The sequence below is a fragment of the Candida jiufengensis genome (genome assembly GCF_024610255.1).
Source record: "Candida jiufengensis strain CBS 10846 chromosome Unknown scaffold4, whole genome shotgun sequence".
NCBI classification, from domain to species: domain Eukaryota; kingdom Fungi; phylum Ascomycota; class Pichiomycetes; order Serinales; family Debaryomycetaceae; genus Lodderomyces; species Lodderomyces jiufengensis.
The window spans coordinates 1235614-1256808 of NW_026261559.1; the positions used below are offsets into that span (position 1 = coordinate 1235614).

The 21195-nt window shown below is 24.3% G+C and overlaps 9 protein-coding genes across 9 annotated transcripts; 4 read left to right on the top strand and 5 right to left on the bottom strand. All coding sequences in view use genetic code 12, as the record gives it.

The window, feature by feature from the left end:
* Window positions 1–254: 254 nt before the first annotated feature.
* Window positions 255–1529, top strand: KGF54_002456 (putative alanine--tRNA ligase; the record flags this gene model as incomplete). Its single annotated transcript, XM_051762937.1, has 1 exon — window positions 255–1529. One exon carries the CDS (start codon window positions 255–257, stop codon window positions 1527–1529), a length of 1275 nt encoding a protein of 424 aa, XP_051620967.1.
* Window positions 1530–1576: 47 nt separating this feature from the next.
* On the bottom strand, window positions 1577–2599 carry MRPS9 (mitochondrial 37S ribosomal protein uS9m; the record flags this gene model as incomplete). The annotated part of the gene is made up of 1 exon (XM_051762938.1): window positions 1577–2599. The coding sequence occupies one exon, from the start codon at window positions 2597–2599 to the stop codon at window positions 1577–1579; it is 1023 nt and encodes a 340-aa protein (XP_051620968.1).
* An 803-nt stretch (window positions 2600–3402) lies between these two features.
* Window positions 3403–6648, top strand: SNT1 (Snt1p; the record flags this gene model as incomplete). Its single annotated transcript, XM_051762939.1, has 1 exon — window positions 3403–6648. The coding sequence occupies one exon, from the start codon at window positions 3403–3405 to the stop codon at window positions 6646–6648; it is 3246 nt and encodes a 1081-aa protein (XP_051620969.1).
* A 116-nt stretch (window positions 6649–6764) lies between these two features.
* CDC6 (AAA family ATPase) lies at window positions 6765–8309 on the bottom strand (the record flags this gene model as incomplete). Its single annotated transcript, XM_051762940.1, has 1 exon — window positions 6765–8309. One exon carries the CDS (start codon window positions 8307–8309, stop codon window positions 6765–6767), a length of 1545 nt encoding a protein of 514 aa, XP_051620970.1.
* A 1175-nt stretch (window positions 8310–9484) lies between these two features.
* BLP1 (Blp1p) lies at window positions 9485–9844 on the bottom strand (the record flags this gene model as incomplete). The annotated part of the gene is made up of 1 exon (XM_051762942.1): window positions 9485–9844. The coding sequence occupies one exon, from the start codon at window positions 9842–9844 to the stop codon at window positions 9485–9487; it is 360 nt and encodes a 119-aa protein (XP_051620971.1).
* A 2218-nt stretch (window positions 9845–12062) lies between these two features.
* KGF54_002461 (uncharacterized protein) lies at window positions 12063–14924 on the top strand (the record flags this gene model as incomplete). The annotated part of the gene is made up of 1 exon (XM_051762943.1): window positions 12063–14924. The coding sequence occupies one exon, from the start codon at window positions 12063–12065 to the stop codon at window positions 14922–14924; it is 2862 nt and encodes a 953-aa protein (XP_051620972.1).
* Window positions 14925–15129: 205 nt separating this feature from the next.
* RVS162 (Rvs162p) lies at window positions 15130–15984 on the bottom strand (the record flags this gene model as incomplete). The annotated part of the gene is made up of 1 exon (XM_051762944.1): window positions 15130–15984. The coding sequence occupies one exon, from the start codon at window positions 15982–15984 to the stop codon at window positions 15130–15132; it is 855 nt and encodes a 284-aa protein (XP_051620973.1).
* Window positions 15985–17137: 1153 nt separating this feature from the next.
* On the top strand, window positions 17138–19741 carry KGF54_002463 (uncharacterized protein; the record flags this gene model as incomplete). The annotated part of the gene is made up of 1 exon (XM_051762945.1): window positions 17138–19741. One exon carries the CDS (start codon window positions 17138–17140, stop codon window positions 19739–19741), a length of 2604 nt encoding a protein of 867 aa, XP_051620974.1.
* A 43-nt stretch (window positions 19742–19784) lies between these two features.
* KGF54_002464 (uncharacterized protein) lies at window positions 19785–21119 on the bottom strand (the record flags this gene model as incomplete). Its single annotated transcript, XM_051762946.1, has 1 exon — window positions 19785–21119. The coding sequence occupies one exon, from the start codon at window positions 21117–21119 to the stop codon at window positions 19785–19787; it is 1335 nt and encodes a 444-aa protein (XP_051620975.1).
* Window positions 21120–21195: the final 76 nt, after the last annotated feature.

The window sequence follows — 21195 nt, forward strand, 5'->3', positions numbered from 1 at the left end:
CCTATAATTTAGATTGATATAGTATATCTATAGATCTATTAATCTATTAGAATCTTTGTTTCTAAACAGTGAGATCAGAAAATTTTTCAGTACAAAAAAAAATTATTACTACTGTAACACAAAAACTGATGAATTTACAGTCGTGTGAATTTCAATCTCGACCTTTTTAAGTTCAATTGTATTTGATAATCTATTGATGGAAAATGAAATAAAGATCTATTCTTTTGTTTCAATCTACAACTAATAGCTTTATAATGGCAACTGCAAAGACATCGACTATAGTAGGGGCACTCGCATGCCAAAAAGATTCATTTTTGAAAAGTCTTGAGACTCAAGTTGTGTCTTGCTCAGAATTCTTAACCAAGAACGATTCACCATTATATAAGGTTGAGATGGTAGACTCGGTGTGTTTCCCCGAGGGTGGTGGACAACCATGTGATGAAGGATTTATAACAACATTGGATGGTAATAAAATTCCACTTAAATCTGTTATTAGAGAAAAACTAAAAGCTTTACATATAATTGATAAGCCATTAGATATAGGTTCTTCAGTTAAATTAATTATTGATTGGGATAAAAGAGTAGATTATATGCAACAACATACCGGTCAACATTTATTATCTGCAGTTTTTGATCAATATCAATTAGAAACTTTAAGTTGGAAAATGGGAGAGCAAATAAATTATATTGAATTACCTAAGAAGATAGATGATAAATTAGTTGAAGAAGTTCAATCAAAAGTAAATCAATTGATCTTTGAATCACATCCTATAGAAGTCACTACAGATGATTCAGAACTTGATACAAGTCATATTCCTGAAGATTATGATCAAGATGAAGGTATTGTACGAATTGTTAAAATCGGAAATATTGATGCAAATCCATGTTGTGGAACTCATTTAAAAAACACTTCTCAAATTTTATCAATTGTTTTATTGAATCAAGTTTCTGTCAGAGGTGGTCATTCAAGATTATTTTTCACTTGCGGATATCGTGTTTCAAAATTAACTTCCAATTATTACAATATATTAAAAACTGTTTCAGGTGTTCAGTTATCGTGTCAAATTGAAGATGTTACAAATAAAGTCGATCAATTAAGTACCAATTACAAAAAGGCTAACTCTACAATTGCAAATTTAATCAAAGAATTGGCGAACAATAAAGCCACTGAAATATATGATAAGTTTTCAAAAGATGAAAATGCAATTGCGTATGTTTATAGAGAAGATAATAATCCAGAATTCTTAACTTCAGTTCAAAAAGAGTTAATGACTATGATCAACTCAAAAAAATCGAAAGAAATTGATTTATCAACTAAACAAACTTTAATACTAATTAATGGGAATCATCAATCAAATGGAGGTATGATTAAGATTTTGGGTCCAAAAGCGACTGATATATCTACAGAATTGAAACAAAGAATAGGAAATTTAAAAGGTGGTGGTAAAGGTTCTACATATCAAGGGAAAATTACAAAATATGATAAACCTGAAATAGAATCAGTTCTTTTATATTTAGAATCATTATAGATACATGTATATTTACAGTAATATTTATTCAATTTATTATAATTAAATTAACGTTTAACCCAAGTTGGTGACTTTCTAGCTTTGACTTTACCCGGTTTCTTTCTTTCTACAACTCTTGCATCGCTAGTCATTAATTTAGCTTTTGATAACCTTGGTTTTATTAATGGGTTGAATATAACTAAAGCTTTTGCAATGGCATACATAATTGCTTCACTTTGACCTGTATAACCTCCACCACTAACTTCAGCAAATACATTATATTTACCTTCTTGATCAATAACTTGAAAAGGATAATTTAAATTTTTTCTTGCATATACATTTGTAAAATATTCAACAAGATTTTTACCATTAACTATAATTTCCCCTTCTCCGCGTACTAAATAAACTTTAGCTTCCGAAGCTTTTCTTTTAGCTTTTGCTTTTGCTCTTCCAAATTCATCTAAAGTTTTTAGTTGTGAAGTGGTCAATGATTTGTTTGAACTTTTTGAGTAATATTCTTGTAAAACATTTAATACATCAATTGGCATTAATTCTGAATCAATAATTCTTAATCTATTTAAACTTGTAATTAAATCTCTATAATGAATTTTTTTAACTCTTGTACCAGATTGAGTTCTTTCTCTATATGATTCAAATCCAATAAATTTTTGATTTGACAATTCTTCATCTGTTAAGATTTTTGTTGGTAAATTTTCATATTTTCTTAATAAAGTTTTTAACTGATTCATATTATTTTCATGAATTGGATTACCTCCATAAAATGTCATTAAAGTTGGTATTGTTCTTATTCTATTTAATTCGGGCATCGTTAAATTCTCTGTGACTTGAAATCGATTGAAATTATTTCTATTATTATTATTATTACTCTGGTTGTTGTAGTTGTTATTATTATTGTTACTGAATCTATTTGGTCTTGATATTTGTTCATCAAAAGATATATTTGTTGTTGTTGTGGTGGTTTTTGTATTTGAATTTGCTAAAATTGCATTACATGATTTCGTTGATTTAGAGAAACATCTTGAACTACGTAGACTTAGTCCACTTAGCCTTGATATTATTTTATTGTTCATTTATGATTGTATGTTTGAATCAATTGTACTGTTAATTGAAGAAATTGAAAAAAATAAAAAAAAAGTTTTCAAATTATACTTTAAATTGAAGAATAGATCACGTGATTTAAGAGTTAACGTTAATACAACGTTTTTTTTGCATCTAGAAGCAAAGTAAGTTTTTAGTGCTCATAAACGACTTTCAACCTTGATCAAGAATTGATGAACTCTCAAGCTTTGATAAGTAAAAGAATATTGAATTTTGAAACGCTGGTCAATTGATTGAAATTAAATTTAAAGTGATAATTTGGTAGCCACTCAAAACTTGGTACTAAATGAAAGAAAGAGAGAAAAAAAAAAAAACTTTAAAAACAAAATTCTAAAATAAAGAGAATTCAATTAACCAATTACTTATTTTAATAGATAGTATTATTACTACTTAAATATCAATACTGCAAAATTCATACATATAATCAATCAATTATTGAAACAAAGTAGTGACTCGGGCTTACTATTATTGAATTTTCATATATCCACAAACATTTATTTCCAACTCATTTTCATTAATTTAATTCCATAGCAAAAGTTTGAATTCAAAAGTTATATTTTATGTTACAATTAATTAAACAAATTCTAATATAAATTGATTTATTTTAAAATTATCAATCATATCTAACATTCATTTAAAAATTACTTTACCATTCACTTACAATAAACTTTTTTGATTGATTAATTAAATATAAATAATAATTTTTAGTTATATTCGTCTGAGTTATTGCATTATTTTATTTCAGAAAAAAAATATCAAGCAATATAAGTTATAAATGTCCTCTTCAAATCCTAGAGGAGGAGGACAATCATCATCTTCATCGCGGTATAATAATGATTATATAGATTATGGGAAAACTCGAAGGAAAAATTTTTATTCATCATCAACTATAGCAGCTTCTGCTAATTCGTCAAATTCAAATTTAAATTCTAATGCAAATATAAATTCATCAAATGAAACTAATTCATCAACTGTGCCGAATTTGTCACGACGAGATTTCAAAAGTAATGGACCCGGTTCTTCATCATTAACACATCTGAAAGATTCACAATCAAATAATACCAATAGAAATTCATCATCATCATATACGTCAAATTATTATTCAAATTCTTATGGAGGAAATTATGATAATTCATATTATAATAATAGGTCAGACAATTGGAGAAAAAATACAAATAAAGCTGGAGATTCACGACTATCTATGTCAAGTCATAAACCTACATTATCTGCATCATCATCTACATCAACAACATCATCTGCATCATTATTATCATCCACAAATAATTATAGAAATGGGAATGTAGATTATCGAAAAGATCGTTATGATTCTTACAGCACTCCAGATACAAGTAAATGGAAAAGAAATTCATTGTCATCATCAACAAGATTTTCAGCAAAGGATAGAATACGAAATGGTAAGACTTCATTAAGTTCATCATATACTTCAGGAAGTAATAATATACCTTTGGGCTCATCAACATCTAATACAGAAACTTATAGGTCTTCAAACTTTAATGGAGATCCTTATTATTCATCATCAAAATCTTATGGGTCATATTATTCAAAGCCAATAGACAGATACTCTTCATTATCACAACTGAAACTACCGTATTCGAAACCAAGAGATAAATACAAATATTCAAATTATGGCAAAAGTACATTAATAAATCCAATCGAGAAAAGCGCCAAAGAGCCTGAAAATGAGGAAAACGGAGAGCAAGAGCAAGAGGAAGGAGAAGAGGACGAGGATGATGAAGATCAAGATGAAGATCAAGATGAAGACCAGGACAATCAGGATGAAGAACTTCGAGAGGATCAAGAGAAAGAAGAGAAAGAAGAGAAATTAATTGGAGATTTAAGCGTTAAAGAGGAGAACGAAGGAAAATTGCACTATTCAAAAGGTAATGATAACGAAGTTGAAGTAAAAGAAGAAGAGGAATATGAAGAAGAATATGAAAAAAACATAGAAGATTCAGACTTCAAAGTAAAATCAGCCAAAACACCACCAATTTCAATACCTATCAAACAAGAAGATAAATTTGATACAGTTAAAGAAGACACTGGACCACAACTAGAAGGGACATATAGATATCCATTACCAAAATTGCAACAACAGTATGAGGATTTAGAAGCGCAATTTTTGATTGAAACTCCACAATTAAAATACAAGAAAGAAACTCCAATCTTATCCTTCTCAGAATATCCATTTTTTATCAATAATTATATGAATTTTAAATTAAGAAGAAAAAAATTAGTTAAACAACTTCAAGACAAGGATAAGCACTTACGAATAAAAACGCTAAATCTATGGCATTTATACAACAAAGGTTTAAAAAAATCCAATATTGAAAGAGCAAAAATGGATCAACAACTTCGTATAATTCATCCATTTGATGACGAAATGAGAAAAGAAATTGACTCAAGTGATTTAAAGAAACAGAATCAGCAATTTCCCACTGGTGCAAACAATAATGCCTCTCCAGTTTTAGAGCTGCCAGTAGCGGTATCAAACAGACGAAGTAGTAGAAGACATGGTGATTTAGTTACAACTGAGGCAGAATTCCAAGAAATCTTACTCACATTGGGTCAAGAACAAGATAATCCATTAGAAAAAGCTCAAAGAGTTGCTGCAGATATTCCAGATTTAATTTTAGATCCAATTGATAAAAATGAATTGAAATTTATGGATTCAAATAATATAGTTAAAGATAAAATTGAATGGAGTCAAAGGGTCAAATCTGATTTTTATAATACTTTTTCTGAAAGAGAACATGAATTATTTAGTGAAGCCTTTTGTTTATTTCCTAAAAGATTTGGTGCAATTTCAAGATATATGGGTAGTTTAAGAACAGCTTCTGATTGTGTTGTCCATTATTATATGACTAAAAAAACAATCAATTATAAACAGTTATTAATACAACATAGGAAAGCAAGTAAAAAAGGTAGGAAAGTTAAAAATGGTGGACGTCCAAAAACTACTACTGTTGCAACAAATATTACTACTACAAATGCTTTACAAAATGATGATGCACCAATTGTAGCACAAGAAATTGCAATTACTGGAAATAATCAAGATCAAATTTCGATTGAAGGTACACCAATAGAATTGGAAACACCCGTAATTTCTACACCAATTATTACAGCAAACAATAAACCAATTGCTCAAGAAGTTTTTACAGAAACCAGTAAAAAGAAACGAGCTACTGCTTCTACTGATAAACCAAAACCTGAAAAAAGGAAACCGAAAACAAAGGAAACAACTATTGATGGTAAACCTGTTGAAAAGAAGAAAAGAAAATCCAAAAAGGCAGATGGAGAACCAGTTGAGAAAAAGAAAAGAGTTAAAAAAGAACAACCACAAACAACAGAATATATTTTACCAGAAACTAGTAAAATTTCAGTTGAAAATTTGACTACACCTGATCAACAACAAATAATGAATCAAAATCCTCCACCAATGCAAACTTTTACTTATCAACAGCAAACACAACCGCCACAATCGCAACAAATCCAAGAAGCTCGCCAACAACAACCTCAACAACCTCAACAAACTTCTCAGCAAACTTCCCAACAACAATATGTCCAAATGCAACAATACCAGTCTGAATATCAAAATCAACAACAACAACAACAGCAGCAGCAGCAGTATCAACAACAACAATATCAACAATATCAACAATATGTGCCTCCTCAACAACAATATCAGCAATATCCTCAACAATTTCAACAATACCCACAATATCGTACATCTTCATCAGTATTTCCATCAATCAGAAATTTAATAGTAGACCAACCTCAGCAACAGCAGCAACAACAGACACAACCATTACCTCAACCACCAACTTATAATTCTCATGAAAATAATGTTTTAAATTTAATGACTTCACAATCAACAACTCCAACAATAAGAAAAAGCTCTATAATGAGTTTATTAAATAATGAAGAACCCTCAAGACAACAACAACAAAAGCAACAACAACAACAAAGAGCTAAAACGAATTTACGAGACTTGCTTAATTAGTAAAACTTGATTATGTAATTTACTTCTATCTATATATTATTATTTATAAATGTATTATTAATTATATTGAAAATGACTTATGTAAAAGTACAAATTATCTATTATTATTCTATTTATTAAGATCTCTTTAATAACTTTTTTAATATTTCATTATTACCAATACTTTTCAAAATATCATTATAATCAATATTTAAAGTTATAAATTTTAAATTATTATTATTTTTTTTATTTGTTATAATTATATTAATACAATTATTAGATTCTAAAGCATTTAAAATTTCTAAAAATTCTCCCATTTTTATAGAATTGATCATTAATATTTTTTTATTTAATTCATTTTGTTTTAAATAATAATCATAAAATGATTGTACATTAATTTTTGTTAAATTTTGTAAATTTTGATTTTGTAAAATTAATTTATAATTAAATAAATGACATAATATTAATTGTTGTAATGTATTCAATGAATTGATTATATTAATATTATTATTATTTGAATTTGTATTAAATGCTTCAGAACATATTTTAGCAACATGACTTATCATAATTTTTGAAATTTCCAGTTTATTATTATTTTTATATTCTTTTTCAACTAATTCAATAGATTTATAACATAAATCAAAAGCTCTTCTTAAATCTCCAGAAATTGATGCAGCTTTTTGACAACAAAATTGTAATGCTATTGGATGGAAAATATTTTGATTTAGTATTGATAATTTATTTTCAATAATATATTTAATTTGTTGAGCTGTATAAGGTAAAAATTGTAAAGTATTTAAATTTATATTATTTAATGATAATTTTGGTAAAAATTTATTATTTAAATCTAAAGTATTTGATATACCAATTAATAGAATTTTAGATTTTAATTGATTTTGATCATTAAAATTTGCTAATTGAAATAATTTTAATAATATTTGATAATTACCATTTGATATTAGGAAATCAATTTCATCTAATATTAAAATTATAGTTTTGAAATTTATATTTTGTTGTGAGTTTATTTCATTAATTATATCTTCATATTTTCTCTTAGTTATAAATGATATTGATAATTTACCAATTAATTGTGAATAAATTTCATGAAATATCAGTTCAGGATTTTTTAATGTCATACAATTTATTTTTATAATTTTAATTGAATTTGATGATTCATATTTTTTTAAACTTAAATTAATTTGAGCAGTTTTACCAGTTCCTGGTGGTCCTGATATATATAAATTATTACATAGATTTAATTGAATATTTTCATTTAAAAAATTATTTATAGTTTTAGCTTCTTCTTCTCTACTTGTTAATGATAAATTTATTTTTTCATCATTATATAATTTATTATTAGTATTATCATAACCTCTTTGAAATAAATTTTTAGTTTGTGAATAAATAGTAGTTGTTATTGATTTTGAAGATGATGATGGTGTTAATAAAGGTTTTTCAATAGTTTTAATTGGTGTTGTTGGTGTAAATATTAATTTTTTTTTACAAGATAAATCATTATCTTTTAGGATATTTGATAATTTTTGTTTTTTATTTGGAGTTTTAGTTGGTGTTAATAGTATATCTTTATTATATTGTGATGATGAATTTTGATAAGTATTTGATATATCTCTAATAGTTCTCTTTTTAGTTGGAGTGGAGATTGGAGTGATTGATGATGACATGATGAATGAATGGAAAAATATAAATGCAATTGATTAGTTAATTAAATAATATATAGTAAAAACAAATAATAAAGAATTGAAATAATGAATGGACTGATATAATTAATATTAATGATTTATAACATATTTGAAAAGTAAGAATGATATTCATCTTATATATATATAGTTTCATACACTTAAACACGGTAGTTAAAATATTCCGATTATATTTTATTAATTTTTGTGTGTTTCATAATTTTTCAAATTATTTAAACGCGTAATAAAAAAAATAAAAAATTTAATTAAATCCAAATTAGGAAATTTAATTGAACTTTTTTATAAAGGTAGTATTCGAACTAACTTTTAATATGAAACGACTATAATCAACCAATCGTAAAGTTCAGCATCTTTAAATAACTGTGTTGTAAAACACTGTAAATTAAAGAGAAATATTTGATTGGATTTATGTTAGGAGTCGTCATAAATTAAATACTAATTAATTACTGCGTTAACTTTTGTATAATACGTAATGCGCGTTTTAAAGTTCATTATACATAAATTACATAAATTAAATTTAGTTGCAATAATTCCTCATTTGAAAAGAACAACTATTATATCTTACAGTAACTTCATCTTTTAAAACAATTTTAATCATAATATATAATAAAATATGCTATTTAAGTTAAAACTATATATGTATATATAAACAAGTAACAAATACTAATAGAAGTATTTTTGAACAGTAATTTTATATATAGCAAAAAAACATTAAAAAAAAAAAAACTTTTTACCATTTTAAATTTATATTTGTTCTTTCATTAAAATTCATTTCAATTCATTCAAATCATCATTAGTTTCTTTTTAATCATTATAAAACAATCATTCATTCCAGTTCATTTCATCATAAAAAACATTAATAGCATTTTTCAAATAAAAAAAAATATTCACAACACAAAAAATTATAAAAACAATTAATCACACATAAAAAAAATAATCAAATTAATCTGAAACATAAAACTCTCAAATTTTGTAGTAAATAAAAAAAATTAAAAATTTCTCAATTCCACATTCTTCATATAAATTTGTAGGTGAAACCAATAATATGCGTAGACCACCATAATAAAACAACCTCTAGCTAATCTTCTTTGAATTTTAATTTTTTTTATTCCTTTATAACTTGATTATAAATTAATTTTTTAAATATATGATTTATTAATATATTTATAATTTGATTGAAAATCATTTTTTAAAACTTTTTTTAATGCTTGATTTTCTTTTTCTAAATCTTTAAAACTTTTTTTCAATTCTAAATTTTCATTTTGTAAAAATTCTTCAATAATTATCAATGCTCTATTTTGTCTTGTTAATTCTTCAATTGTATTTGTATCAATATTTTTTGCATGTTCTGCAATATTTTCAATATCATGATTTTCCATTAATAAATCAATATCTTTTTGTTGCTCAACATTCAAGATTGTTTCTTTAATTGTATCTTGATCCATTTCTTGACTTAATTTTCTTTTTTTATCTTGAATGTAAGCATCTTGATAGTTCATCTTGGATACTGCTTTTATAATTAATTATAAAGTAACGTTATAGTATTATCAAAATTTTTGCAAAAAAAGTTAATGGTGGTGTGACCTTAACTTCTTTATATATATATATATTTATATATATATATGTTATGAGTATGTGATATATTTATTAATTCCAATTAAGGGGAATTATTGGAAAAAATAAGGAAGTGTTATAAATTGTATAGAAATATAAATAAAAAAAATGTATCAAATTAAATAAATGAAAAGACGAATTATCAATATTTATATAATTATTTATTTAATATATTATGTATAAACTATTATATACTTTTTATATACAATAGATTAATTAAATAGAAGATTTGTTGCTTTATTTTAATTGGATAATAATAATTATATAATAAAGTGATTTAATATCAAAAGTTCATAAAAGTAACATTTAGTTTAAAGTAAAAAAGGGGATGATAATAAATTTGTAATGTAATATTTATTTATACTTTACTTATTAATTACTTCTTATTTTTTATTGTTAACAATTGGTAGTGCTTAGTTAAGAAAAATAAATAATTTTAGATCTCCTCATTAATTTTATTAGATGTAATATTTAATATTAAAACTCACCCCACAATTTTAAATTTTCTAGTTATTATCATATATTAGTATAAAAAAATATACGAAAATACAAAATGAAAATATTCAATATTCAATAATTAAACATTCAATAATAAATTTATTTGTTTATTAATGTAATAGAATTATAATAAAATTAAACATCAGATATTATATTCTATTATAAAGTAGCTTAATATAGCTATATCTATATATATATCATAATGTAAAGATTTTATTGTTAGTTGATAAGAATATTTTAAGAAGTAAATTTACTTTTTAATACAGTAATATTGATACGTATAGATTAAATTTTATTATATATTCAAGATTCAATAGAATTGAAATGGCAATTATTATACTAATGTAATAATTAGTAAGTTTAATACTTCTCTTGATGTCAAGTGATACTTAATCTATTATTATATAATACATATTATCTTCATTTTGTGTAATTACCCCATAAATTATCAATAGATTAGATAACAACATTAATATAGAATAATATTCTACAATTCCAATCTATTATTAAATATGTTATTATTATTTCAATTTCATAAATTAAGAAAGTTTTAAATTCAATTAATTTATTAATTTTTTATCTTTATCGATTCTATAATTCAATTAAAGACTTACTAATAGAGATTCTTTTGATAACATATGTTCATTACAAACTTTTAATTTTAATCTGATTGTTACCTCAAACTCCTTATTATTGTAGGGAGCAAATTTAATTTAACATTTTGAAACATTTTAAAAATATTAATTAAAATGGAGATTTTGTTCCCCACGTAAATGGATTTGTTGTTTTTTAAAACGTTTAAAATAATACATCTTCGATTTTCTATTTTTTTTACATTAATTCTTAACCAGCATATCGCTTAAAAACTTAATTGTAAATTTAGTTTAGATTTAATGAAGTTTTGAATTTCATGTAAGTCCGAGAATTTAAAATTGTTCAATATTTATACATATATACTTTTTATTTATTATAAACAACTCATTCATCATCTTGAAATTGAAGGATCTCGTGACAAATTGAATGATAAAGCCAAATACATGTTAAAACATATCATTCGTTCAGATAGCTCATACTCCTACATAGAATCTGAAAAATTTAACTCCCTTGATAAGGCAATTCAACAATTTACCAACTTCTACAAGTCATGCTATTGTAGATTGATTGTAATTATGAGAACATTCAATATAAATGAAATATAAGCTTGAGAAAACGTGGCTATAAAATGATTGAGTGTTTTTAAAGAGTATTTTGTATCTCTTGTGTCAGTGACTCATTTTCAATGAATTGATCATGTTTTCATTGATACACATATTATGTATAGTCCCAACACCCTTTGATCATTTAACAAGGCTCTACTCAACAAAAAACGATGTAGTTTCAAATTTAAAGTTAAATTTCAAAAATTGCACTGAAAAAAAAAAGAATTTAATTTTTCAAACCGCTTTCTACTATCAAAATAAAATAATTCCATACAATCAACAACTTATATTTAATACCTCAATTAACAATATTAATAGATACATGATATATATATATTTATAATCTTACAAATACGTCTAAACAAATTACAAATCAATTATCATAAAGTCATTCAATGGCAATATTATGTCTACCCAGCCATCCATTAATAATGATTTAAATTCAATATTGTCAAATACTAATCAATCATTTGAAAATAAAAATCCTATAAAATCTAAACAAGGTTTATCATATGTTATAGGAGATACAAATAACAATGAAAATCATATACTACCTATAAATGCTATTCAATATTCATCAATTAATAATCAATTATATACTGCAGGAAGAGATGGTTCAGTTAAAACTTGGGAAGATTCAAATTTGAATTTAACTAATAATGTACTAAAGACTAATCAAAATGAAATATCTGACTGTGATGATATTAATGAGAAGTTATTAAGACTTGAAACTGCTATATCATCTAAACCTTTACCATATTATAAAAATAATTTTAACAGTTCGGACTTTAAGATTATTAATAATCGTAATCTTCATTTTGATTGGATTAATGATATAACATTAATTAATAATGATCAACAATTAATATCATGCTCTGCAGATCTATCAATAAAAATAATTGAGTTATTTGGTTCAAACTCAATTCATAAATTACCTAATGTTCACACCGATTATATTAAAAAACTAGCGTATTCATCAACTTGTCCAAATAAATTAGTAAGTGGTGGTTTAGATGGCAATATAGTTAATTGGGATTTAAATCAACTTAAACCAATAAGTGTATTAGAGAATATATCAACAACAAATCTACCATCATCTATTTATTCATTAGCAAAAAATGATCAAGGAATTATAAGTACAGGAGGTCCAAGTAATACTATTAATTTATATGATTCAAGATCTTCTCAATTTATCAGAAAGTTAATTGGACATCAAGATAACATAAGATGTTTATTAATGAATGATCAATTTTTATTGAGTGGTTCTTCTGATACAATTATAAAATTATGGGATTTAAGAACTTTTAAAGTTTATAAAAATTTTGATATTCATGAATTTCCTGTATGGTCATTATATTCACCTGATTTATCATCATTTAAAGAATTTTATTCCGGAGATAAAAATGGTAATGTTGTAAAAACAGATTTAACAAATTTATTTATAAATAAAACTAAAGGAGATTTTTATTACAATACTTTTAGTAATAATGAGAATGTATCAATTGATGAAAAATTGGGAATATTTACATTAATTGCTAAAGAAAATTCTCCAATACTATCTATTAGTACTGAAGATAAAAATAACACTGTTTTTGTTTCAAATTGTGGTTCACTTAATCGTTATATAAATCCTAATACATCTAATTTATCAGAATATCAATTTTTGAAAAATTGTTTGGAATATTCTATCAATAGAGAGACGCAATATAAAGATGATAGTGTTTTAGATGATTTACAATCTTCTCCACAAGCTGATGATTTAAATTCCGATTTTTATGATTTAGTCAGTCACTTATCAATGGATACAAATGTACATAATTTAGAACTACATAGTACATTTTCTCAAAATTTCAATAATATTGAAGGAACTCCTCCAACTTTTGATGATGATGATGAAGATGATGATAATAGTAGTTCTAGTTCAGGTAATGATCAATATCTGTCAATGTTTATTAATGTTTTTGGTGGTCCATCAAATGAATTTATAAATGCATATCAACAAGGTCAAGAATTAATATATGAAAATCCGTTTGGTGACAAGACTAATAAAGAAGAAACAACTATAATATCAAATGATGAATATATTGATTTAACTCCAGTTGAAATCCTATTGAATCCATTGCCATCAGAACAAGTAGCAGTTATTCCATTCAATTTAAAACCAATTGCACAACATGAAATAGTACCAAAAAGTGTAATTTCAAAAAGAATTTTTAATAATAAAAGACAAATAATGGTACTTTATCTTAATGGTGAAATAAAAATTTGGGATATACTAATATGTAAAGAACTTAAAAAATATTCAATGGAACATTCAAAAATATTAACTGGGAAAGAATTAGAATTAAGAAATAAAGAAATGGATACCTTATTTCAAAAGCATCAAAATTCAGATACTTTAAATAATTGGTGTGAAGTTGAAATAAAAGCAGGTAAATTATTAGTTACAATTAGAGAAAGTTCAATAATGAATGTTGAAATATATTATGATGATTTAATAAAAGATTATCCATATTTAGCAATTGATAGCGCTGAGACAATTGCTAGGTTAGGTGACACCTACAAAAAATTTACCGTTACAAATGATGATAGATTTCATGTTGGTTTGATTTTAATAAATTCAGTTTTTGCAGGTTATACAAATTTTGAAAGAGCAATTGAAAACATTAAAATTGATGAAACTTTAAGATATTATCCAATTATCAATTATAAACATTTTCCAAAAGATATGAATGTTATATTATTTGAACATTCACCCGAACTTGGTAATTATAGAGATTTAAATTATTTCAAACTAACTGATATTGAAACAATTGCTAAAACTCAAAATCAAACCCTATTAAATGAATTAAGATTATTACCAAAATGGATAAGTCAACCAATATTATATAATAAATTATATATTAAAGAATCACCTAAAATTACATTCCAATTATTAGAATGTGATTATTATCAATTACCACCACATATCAAAATAGGAGGTAAATCTCAACGTAAAATAAAATCATTACCAGCATTAGAAAGTTCAATAAAATTAACATCTCATAATATGTTAAGAGTTTCCAAAATATTATATTTTTTAACTGATAAATTTGAAAATAAAACAAAAGAAATGAAAGATAAAAAATTATTACCAACAGATTGGTTAATATTAGAATGTAAAGGTCAGGAATTACAAAATAATATGACTTTACAAACTATTAAAACAAAAATTTGGAAAAAAAATACTGATATTGAATTAAAATTTAGAAGAAAATTCGATTTATAGAAATTTTAAAGATTATGTAATATATATGTAAATATATTATTTTAATAGACGTTATATACGAAATTTTATTTTTGTAAAGAGAATAATAACAACTTCAAAATCTTTGACTGAATTGACACAAGAGTAATATTTTTTACAGTTCTAAGATTTTACAGAGTATTTTATATTTTTCATTAACTTCATTATACAACAACTTCTTTGGTAGTTACCCAGATTCATCTTTACCAACAATATCCAACATTTTCATTTTATTTAGTATCTCATCAATTCTATCATCTAATTTACCATCAATATAATCTTTTTGAGTTTTAGAATCAATTTTATTTTGAATATTTTTTAAATGAAAATAATTTTCATTAAAAAATCTTAATTGAATTTTAACAAACAGTTCAAAACTTGGATCAAAAAATTCAATTCTCATATTAATTAATTTTGGTAATTCCTTTTTTAATAAATTATTAATTTCAAAATATTTTGTTTCTGTTTCCAATAATTCATCATTAATTTCTTTAAATTTTAAATCATAATTACTATATTCAATTTGTGGAGTATCAATTAATTTTTTTAATTTATTTTTCATTGAATCATAATCTAATAATTTATTATTTCTCTTTTTTATAGCTTCATTAACTTCTATATAATAAGAATTAAATCTTGCTATTGGATTTAAAATAGTTTGATTAAAAGGATTTTCTAAATCTTTTATACTTTCATTATTTAATTTTTTTAAAGTTGTATAATATTCTGATGATAAATTTTTGAAATTTTCAATTGATTCACCAGTTATTGAATTTTCTACAATATGAGAAGATGGCTCTTCATTACCATAAAATGAATTTAATAATTCTGCAATATTAATTTGTGAATTTGTTAATAATTTTAAACTTTCTAAATATGATCTTAATCTTTTTTGTAAAAGTATTGAATTTTGTTCCATTGTTTTAAAAGTTTTTTCTTCAAATTCAAATTCTTTATCTATAGTTTGTTCAATTTGTCCAGTTTTTAACATAACTTGAGTACCAGCTCTATTAATTGCCTTTTTTAATCCAATCCAAGACATGATTAAAATTTATTTGAATTTTAATTTAAATATATTAAATGGAATATTTTGTTTTATTGATTGATTAGTTTTAATAGATTGAGTTATATTATATTATCATTTGCTAAGAGCAAAGACAAACTAAAGTAATTTATTGTTATATCGTGATGGTGATAATCAATATATTTAAGTAAATCAAATAAATTTTGTTATGTAAATTAAAAAATAATTTGTTTCATAATTTTTATTTATATCCGATTAATTCCATTTTTATTACTGATCTAAATTTGGTAGCATTACAATAACAAGACATATAAATATTTGGTCTTTCAATTAATGACATATTATTCTTATTCTTATTACTATTCAAATTATTACTGATTAAAATACAACTTAAAATTTACTTGTATACTCTATTAGTAATAGTAAAGACTACTTTTAGTATAAAAGATGACTTTTTACTCAATAATATAGAAATATTTAAACTTAAAAATATAAATTGTCTTAAAACAACATCATCTAAAAAAAACTTATTTTTGGTTACAAATTTTATCCGAATTTTTTAATTATAGTTAGAATTTTATTAATAGATCTTAGACAGATATACGTGTCTATATAGTATAATTCTAAGATAGAATATGAAAATTCAGATATAATTATTTTAATAGTTAAGTTCTCCATTACTATAATTATTCAATAGTAATATAATAGTTTATATATAGATAACATATTATTTTCTGATGATAATAATAATGTCAATAATATTAGTATAATATTATGATAGTGTGTATGAATAGTAATAAATAAAAAGATCGGAAATCTGAATGAATATAAATAAAATAAAAAAAATAAAATCTCCAGATCTCACTATTAATATTTGTTTATATGCAGGTACTCCATAGTTAATTTATTTATTTATTTATCTGATAATAAAATAAATTAATATTGATTTAAATTAAATTATGAATTGTTTTTACAACCAAAAAAGAAAAAGATATTATTATTATAACACAACATCAATAAATATTGAATAATAATACGTGAATACTTTTATATATTGCTACTAATTTTAATACTATCAAGTCAATTAAACTTCATCAATAATAATTCATTCAATTCAAATACTATTACTCAACAAATATAATACTACTTAAATATATAGATATAGAGAATTATGCTAAAGAGGTTCTCTCGCCATTCTAATAATAATCATAATTATAATAATGGTAAAGATCAATTATATCCAATTTTCACAGAATCTTATTGGCAATGGTATATTGAAAGTTATTTAAAAGTTGATAAAGAAACTGTTATAAAACATACTCCATATAATATAAATAAATATACTGATAAATCACAAGAAGTTATAAAAATAAAAAATTATTTTGAATTTTTACAATTAAATATACCATGTACTTTGGAAATTATTGCAATATTAAAATCACCTTTAACAGGTGGAGATTTAAATAAATCATTTTATATATTAAGAATTTTTCAATTATGTTCAGAAGGTTTATTTTTAACAAATTTAAGAATTGATAAATTAGGTAATAAATTAAAATTTGTTGGAGCAGAAAATTGGGATAATGTAATGTGTTATATGGATGCTTTATTTTTTGCAATGTTTGCAAATTTAGAAAGTTTTGAACCAATTTTATTTATACCAAATCATCATGATAAATTAATTAATCAATTATCTGCATTATTAAGAATTTATGTTTCATTATTAAGATCTGGTTATTTAATAACAACTGATTTAACTGCAAGAATTTGTGAAGGATTGTTTAAATTAGGATTTAATGAAGCAATAAGTCATAAACAACAAGATTCTGCTTCATTATTTGAATTTTTAACTGAAGTTTTAAATATGCCATTACTTACTTTTAAAGTTGATATAAAACATGGTGGAAAATTTAATAAAAAAGATGATGAAAAATTTTCAAAAGAAAGAATTTTATTTGTAAGTATACCAAATGATGAAGTTGAATCTGAAATTATACCAAAATTTACAGAAACTGAACATTTAGAAAATTTAGAAAATTCAATACCAAGTTTAAAACTGCAAAAATCAGAAAATGAAGATTCCATATTATTAGAAGAATGTTTAGAACATTATTTTAATAATTCAATAAGTGTTAAAAGAGAATTAGAAAGAAGGGCTTCATTGAGTAGTGTTCCAAAAGTTACTTCAAACTTTGACGAAATACCTGAAAATTCACAGATAAATAATAATAATAATAATTTCAACAACAAAAAAGATTATTTTGATGATCATAAACATAGTATAGAGTTAGTTGAAGATATAAATGAAAGACCACCACTTAATAGAGATAGATCAGATAGTAGGAAAAGTAATGGAGTTAGAATTGGGGTTAGAACAAGATCTTCAACTTTATCAATATGGTCATTAAATGAAGATGGAAAATCAAATACATCAAAAGTTAAAGAAGTAAATTTACCAGCTTGGATGTTTTTAAGATTATTACCGTTTTATACTGATGATAATGTAGCAACTGATGATTTAGAAAGTGCGGCAAAGTCATCAAAAGAATTTGCAAATAGAAGACCAATATTACCAATTTGTTTGAAAAGATATGAATTTGTTTCAGGAGATTCAGCTGGTACTAGATCTCAAAAACGGATTATTATTCCACCATTTATTGATTTACCTGATTTTGTTGCTGATGATATTGATGAACCAGCTTGTTCTTTTAGATTAATTTTAGAAAGTGCTGTTTGTCATAGAGGAAAATCAATTGAACTGGGTCATTTCATATCAGTTGTTAGAAAAAATGTTGAAAAAATTAATCAAACAGAAGAAGAAGCTAATAATTCAATTTGGTATTTTTATGATGACATGAAAAAGAATCATAGGGTTATTGAAAAATCATTTAGTGAAATTTTTAATACAGAATGGCCTTACATGTTATTTTATAGATTAGTTTCAACTAATGAATCAAGTACAACATCATCATTAAAAAGTAATATTGTTCCACCAAATGGATTTAAAGCTCAATATTGGTCAGATGAAGCAGTGAATGTAGTTGCAAATCCACCAAAAGTTTTATCACCAATTTTATCAGCTGAAGATTCAATACCTACACCAACAATAACAACGACATCACCAAAATTAACAACAACATCCCCCACACCAACACCAACACCAGAGAAAAAAACTTCTTTAGCTGTAGTTACCTCATTACCACCAACTGATCCAAAATATGTCGATATCAAAAATAGATATTATTGGTATATAACTGATGCTGATAAAAATTATTATAAGGAGGAGCCAACGATATTAAAAGATGGAAATTCTTCAATGACATTAAGTCCACAATTTAGAAGAAACAGTCAATGGAGTAATTTCTCAAATATAAGTAATATTTGTTTAGATAAAAAACCACTGCAACAACTTAATGAGCAACGTTTAAGTTCTGAAACCACAACATCCCAAGAAGCTACAATAAAACCAACAACCGAAATAAAAGCAAATAATGAATCAAGTGGTGAATCAACTTTAAATTCATCAGTTTGGAGAAAATCCATAAAAAGATCACCAAATGTTAATTTAGATTCAAGTGAATCATTAGGAGAATTAAGAAAATTAGTATCACCAATGGATCTTGATGATTCAAAAAATGCATTTCCCCACACAGTTAGAAATTTACAAATTGAACAAAAAAAACATAATAGCATAAATAATCACAGTCATCATTTATTTCATAGATCAAAAAACAAAAGAGAAGCATATAAAAAGGAAAAATGTATAATTACATAGACTTTATAATAGAATAGACACTTTATTTCAGCATGTTTATTTATTAATCACATATATAAATATCACCTGAAGCACCAGCTATTGCAACTTTACTACTTTCTAAAGGATGAAATTTAATACATTTAATTAAAGAATTGTTTAACTTTAGTTTTTTAACAAGTTTTTTACTTTGCCAATCCCAAAAAAAAGTAAAACCTTTTGCATCACCACTCATGATAGTTTTACCATCATGAGATATTTCAATTTCTATACCATATCCAGCACATTGATGTCCTTTATATATTTTATTTTTATTCCATTTATATTTCCCAGTTGAATGAACAACTTTGATTGTATTATCCATACTTTGTAATGCAATATAATTTGAATTTGGGTGTTTTTTAATTGATGGAGTTGAAAATTGTGATGGATCAGAAATGACTTTTGTTGGGATATTTATTTGCCATTTCCATACTCTTACTGATTTATCATCTGAAGTAGAAGCAAAACCTTCATCTAAAGTAAGTAAATCGTTGATTGAACCTAAATGATGATCATACACTTGAATAGGATTATGTATAGCATTTAAATCATAATGTTCAATTTTATGATTTGATAAACCTACTATAAATTCTGATTCATTTTGTGGATTAAACCGTATAACATTGGGTACAGCTGAAGTATTTATTGATCTTAAAACTTCTCCATTTTCTGTTTTCCACAATCTGATTACTTTATCATAGCCACAACTTAAAAATTTATCACCATTAGGACTAAAACTTACATCTTTTACAGCAAGTTTATGACCATTGAAAATCCTTAGTAATTCAAAAGTTTTATGTACAGACCATAATTTAATTGATCCATCGTTACCACATGAAAGTAATAAATGACCAAATTTGGGAAAAAATTCTAATTTATTAACACCTTTTGGATGTGCTTTATTGAATGTATGAATTATTTGCTTCGGTACAAAACAATCTTGAGGTTCCACTTTCTTTAGTTCATTTGAAATATGCATATATGATCTACCTTGATAATCTAATTCTTGAGCTCCAACGAATTTTGATGTGGGTTTAAAAATATCTTCTTCTTGATCTGATTGTTCTGGTTCAATTGTTGGTTTATTTTGTTCAAATACTCGTTCTTCGTCTGATGAAATTGATGCCCATGGAGTACCTCCTTTATTTTTACGTTTCTTTTTCAACTCTTTTGCTAAAGCTCTGGCTTCTTTAAGTCTTTGTTGTTCTTGAAGTTTATATTGTTCTTCAAAATTGTTGGAATCATATTGTACAATTTTTTGCTTCTTTGTTGGTGGTTCTGCTACTGTATCATTTTTCAATTGATTGTTTTCTTCTGGTTCTTCTTCAGATGAAGTATAGCCTTGTACTAAAGACATTCAGACATTATTCGTATCTGAATACTAAATAATGATCATCTCGTTTCAAATAAGTTTCAAAAAATAAATATAACTC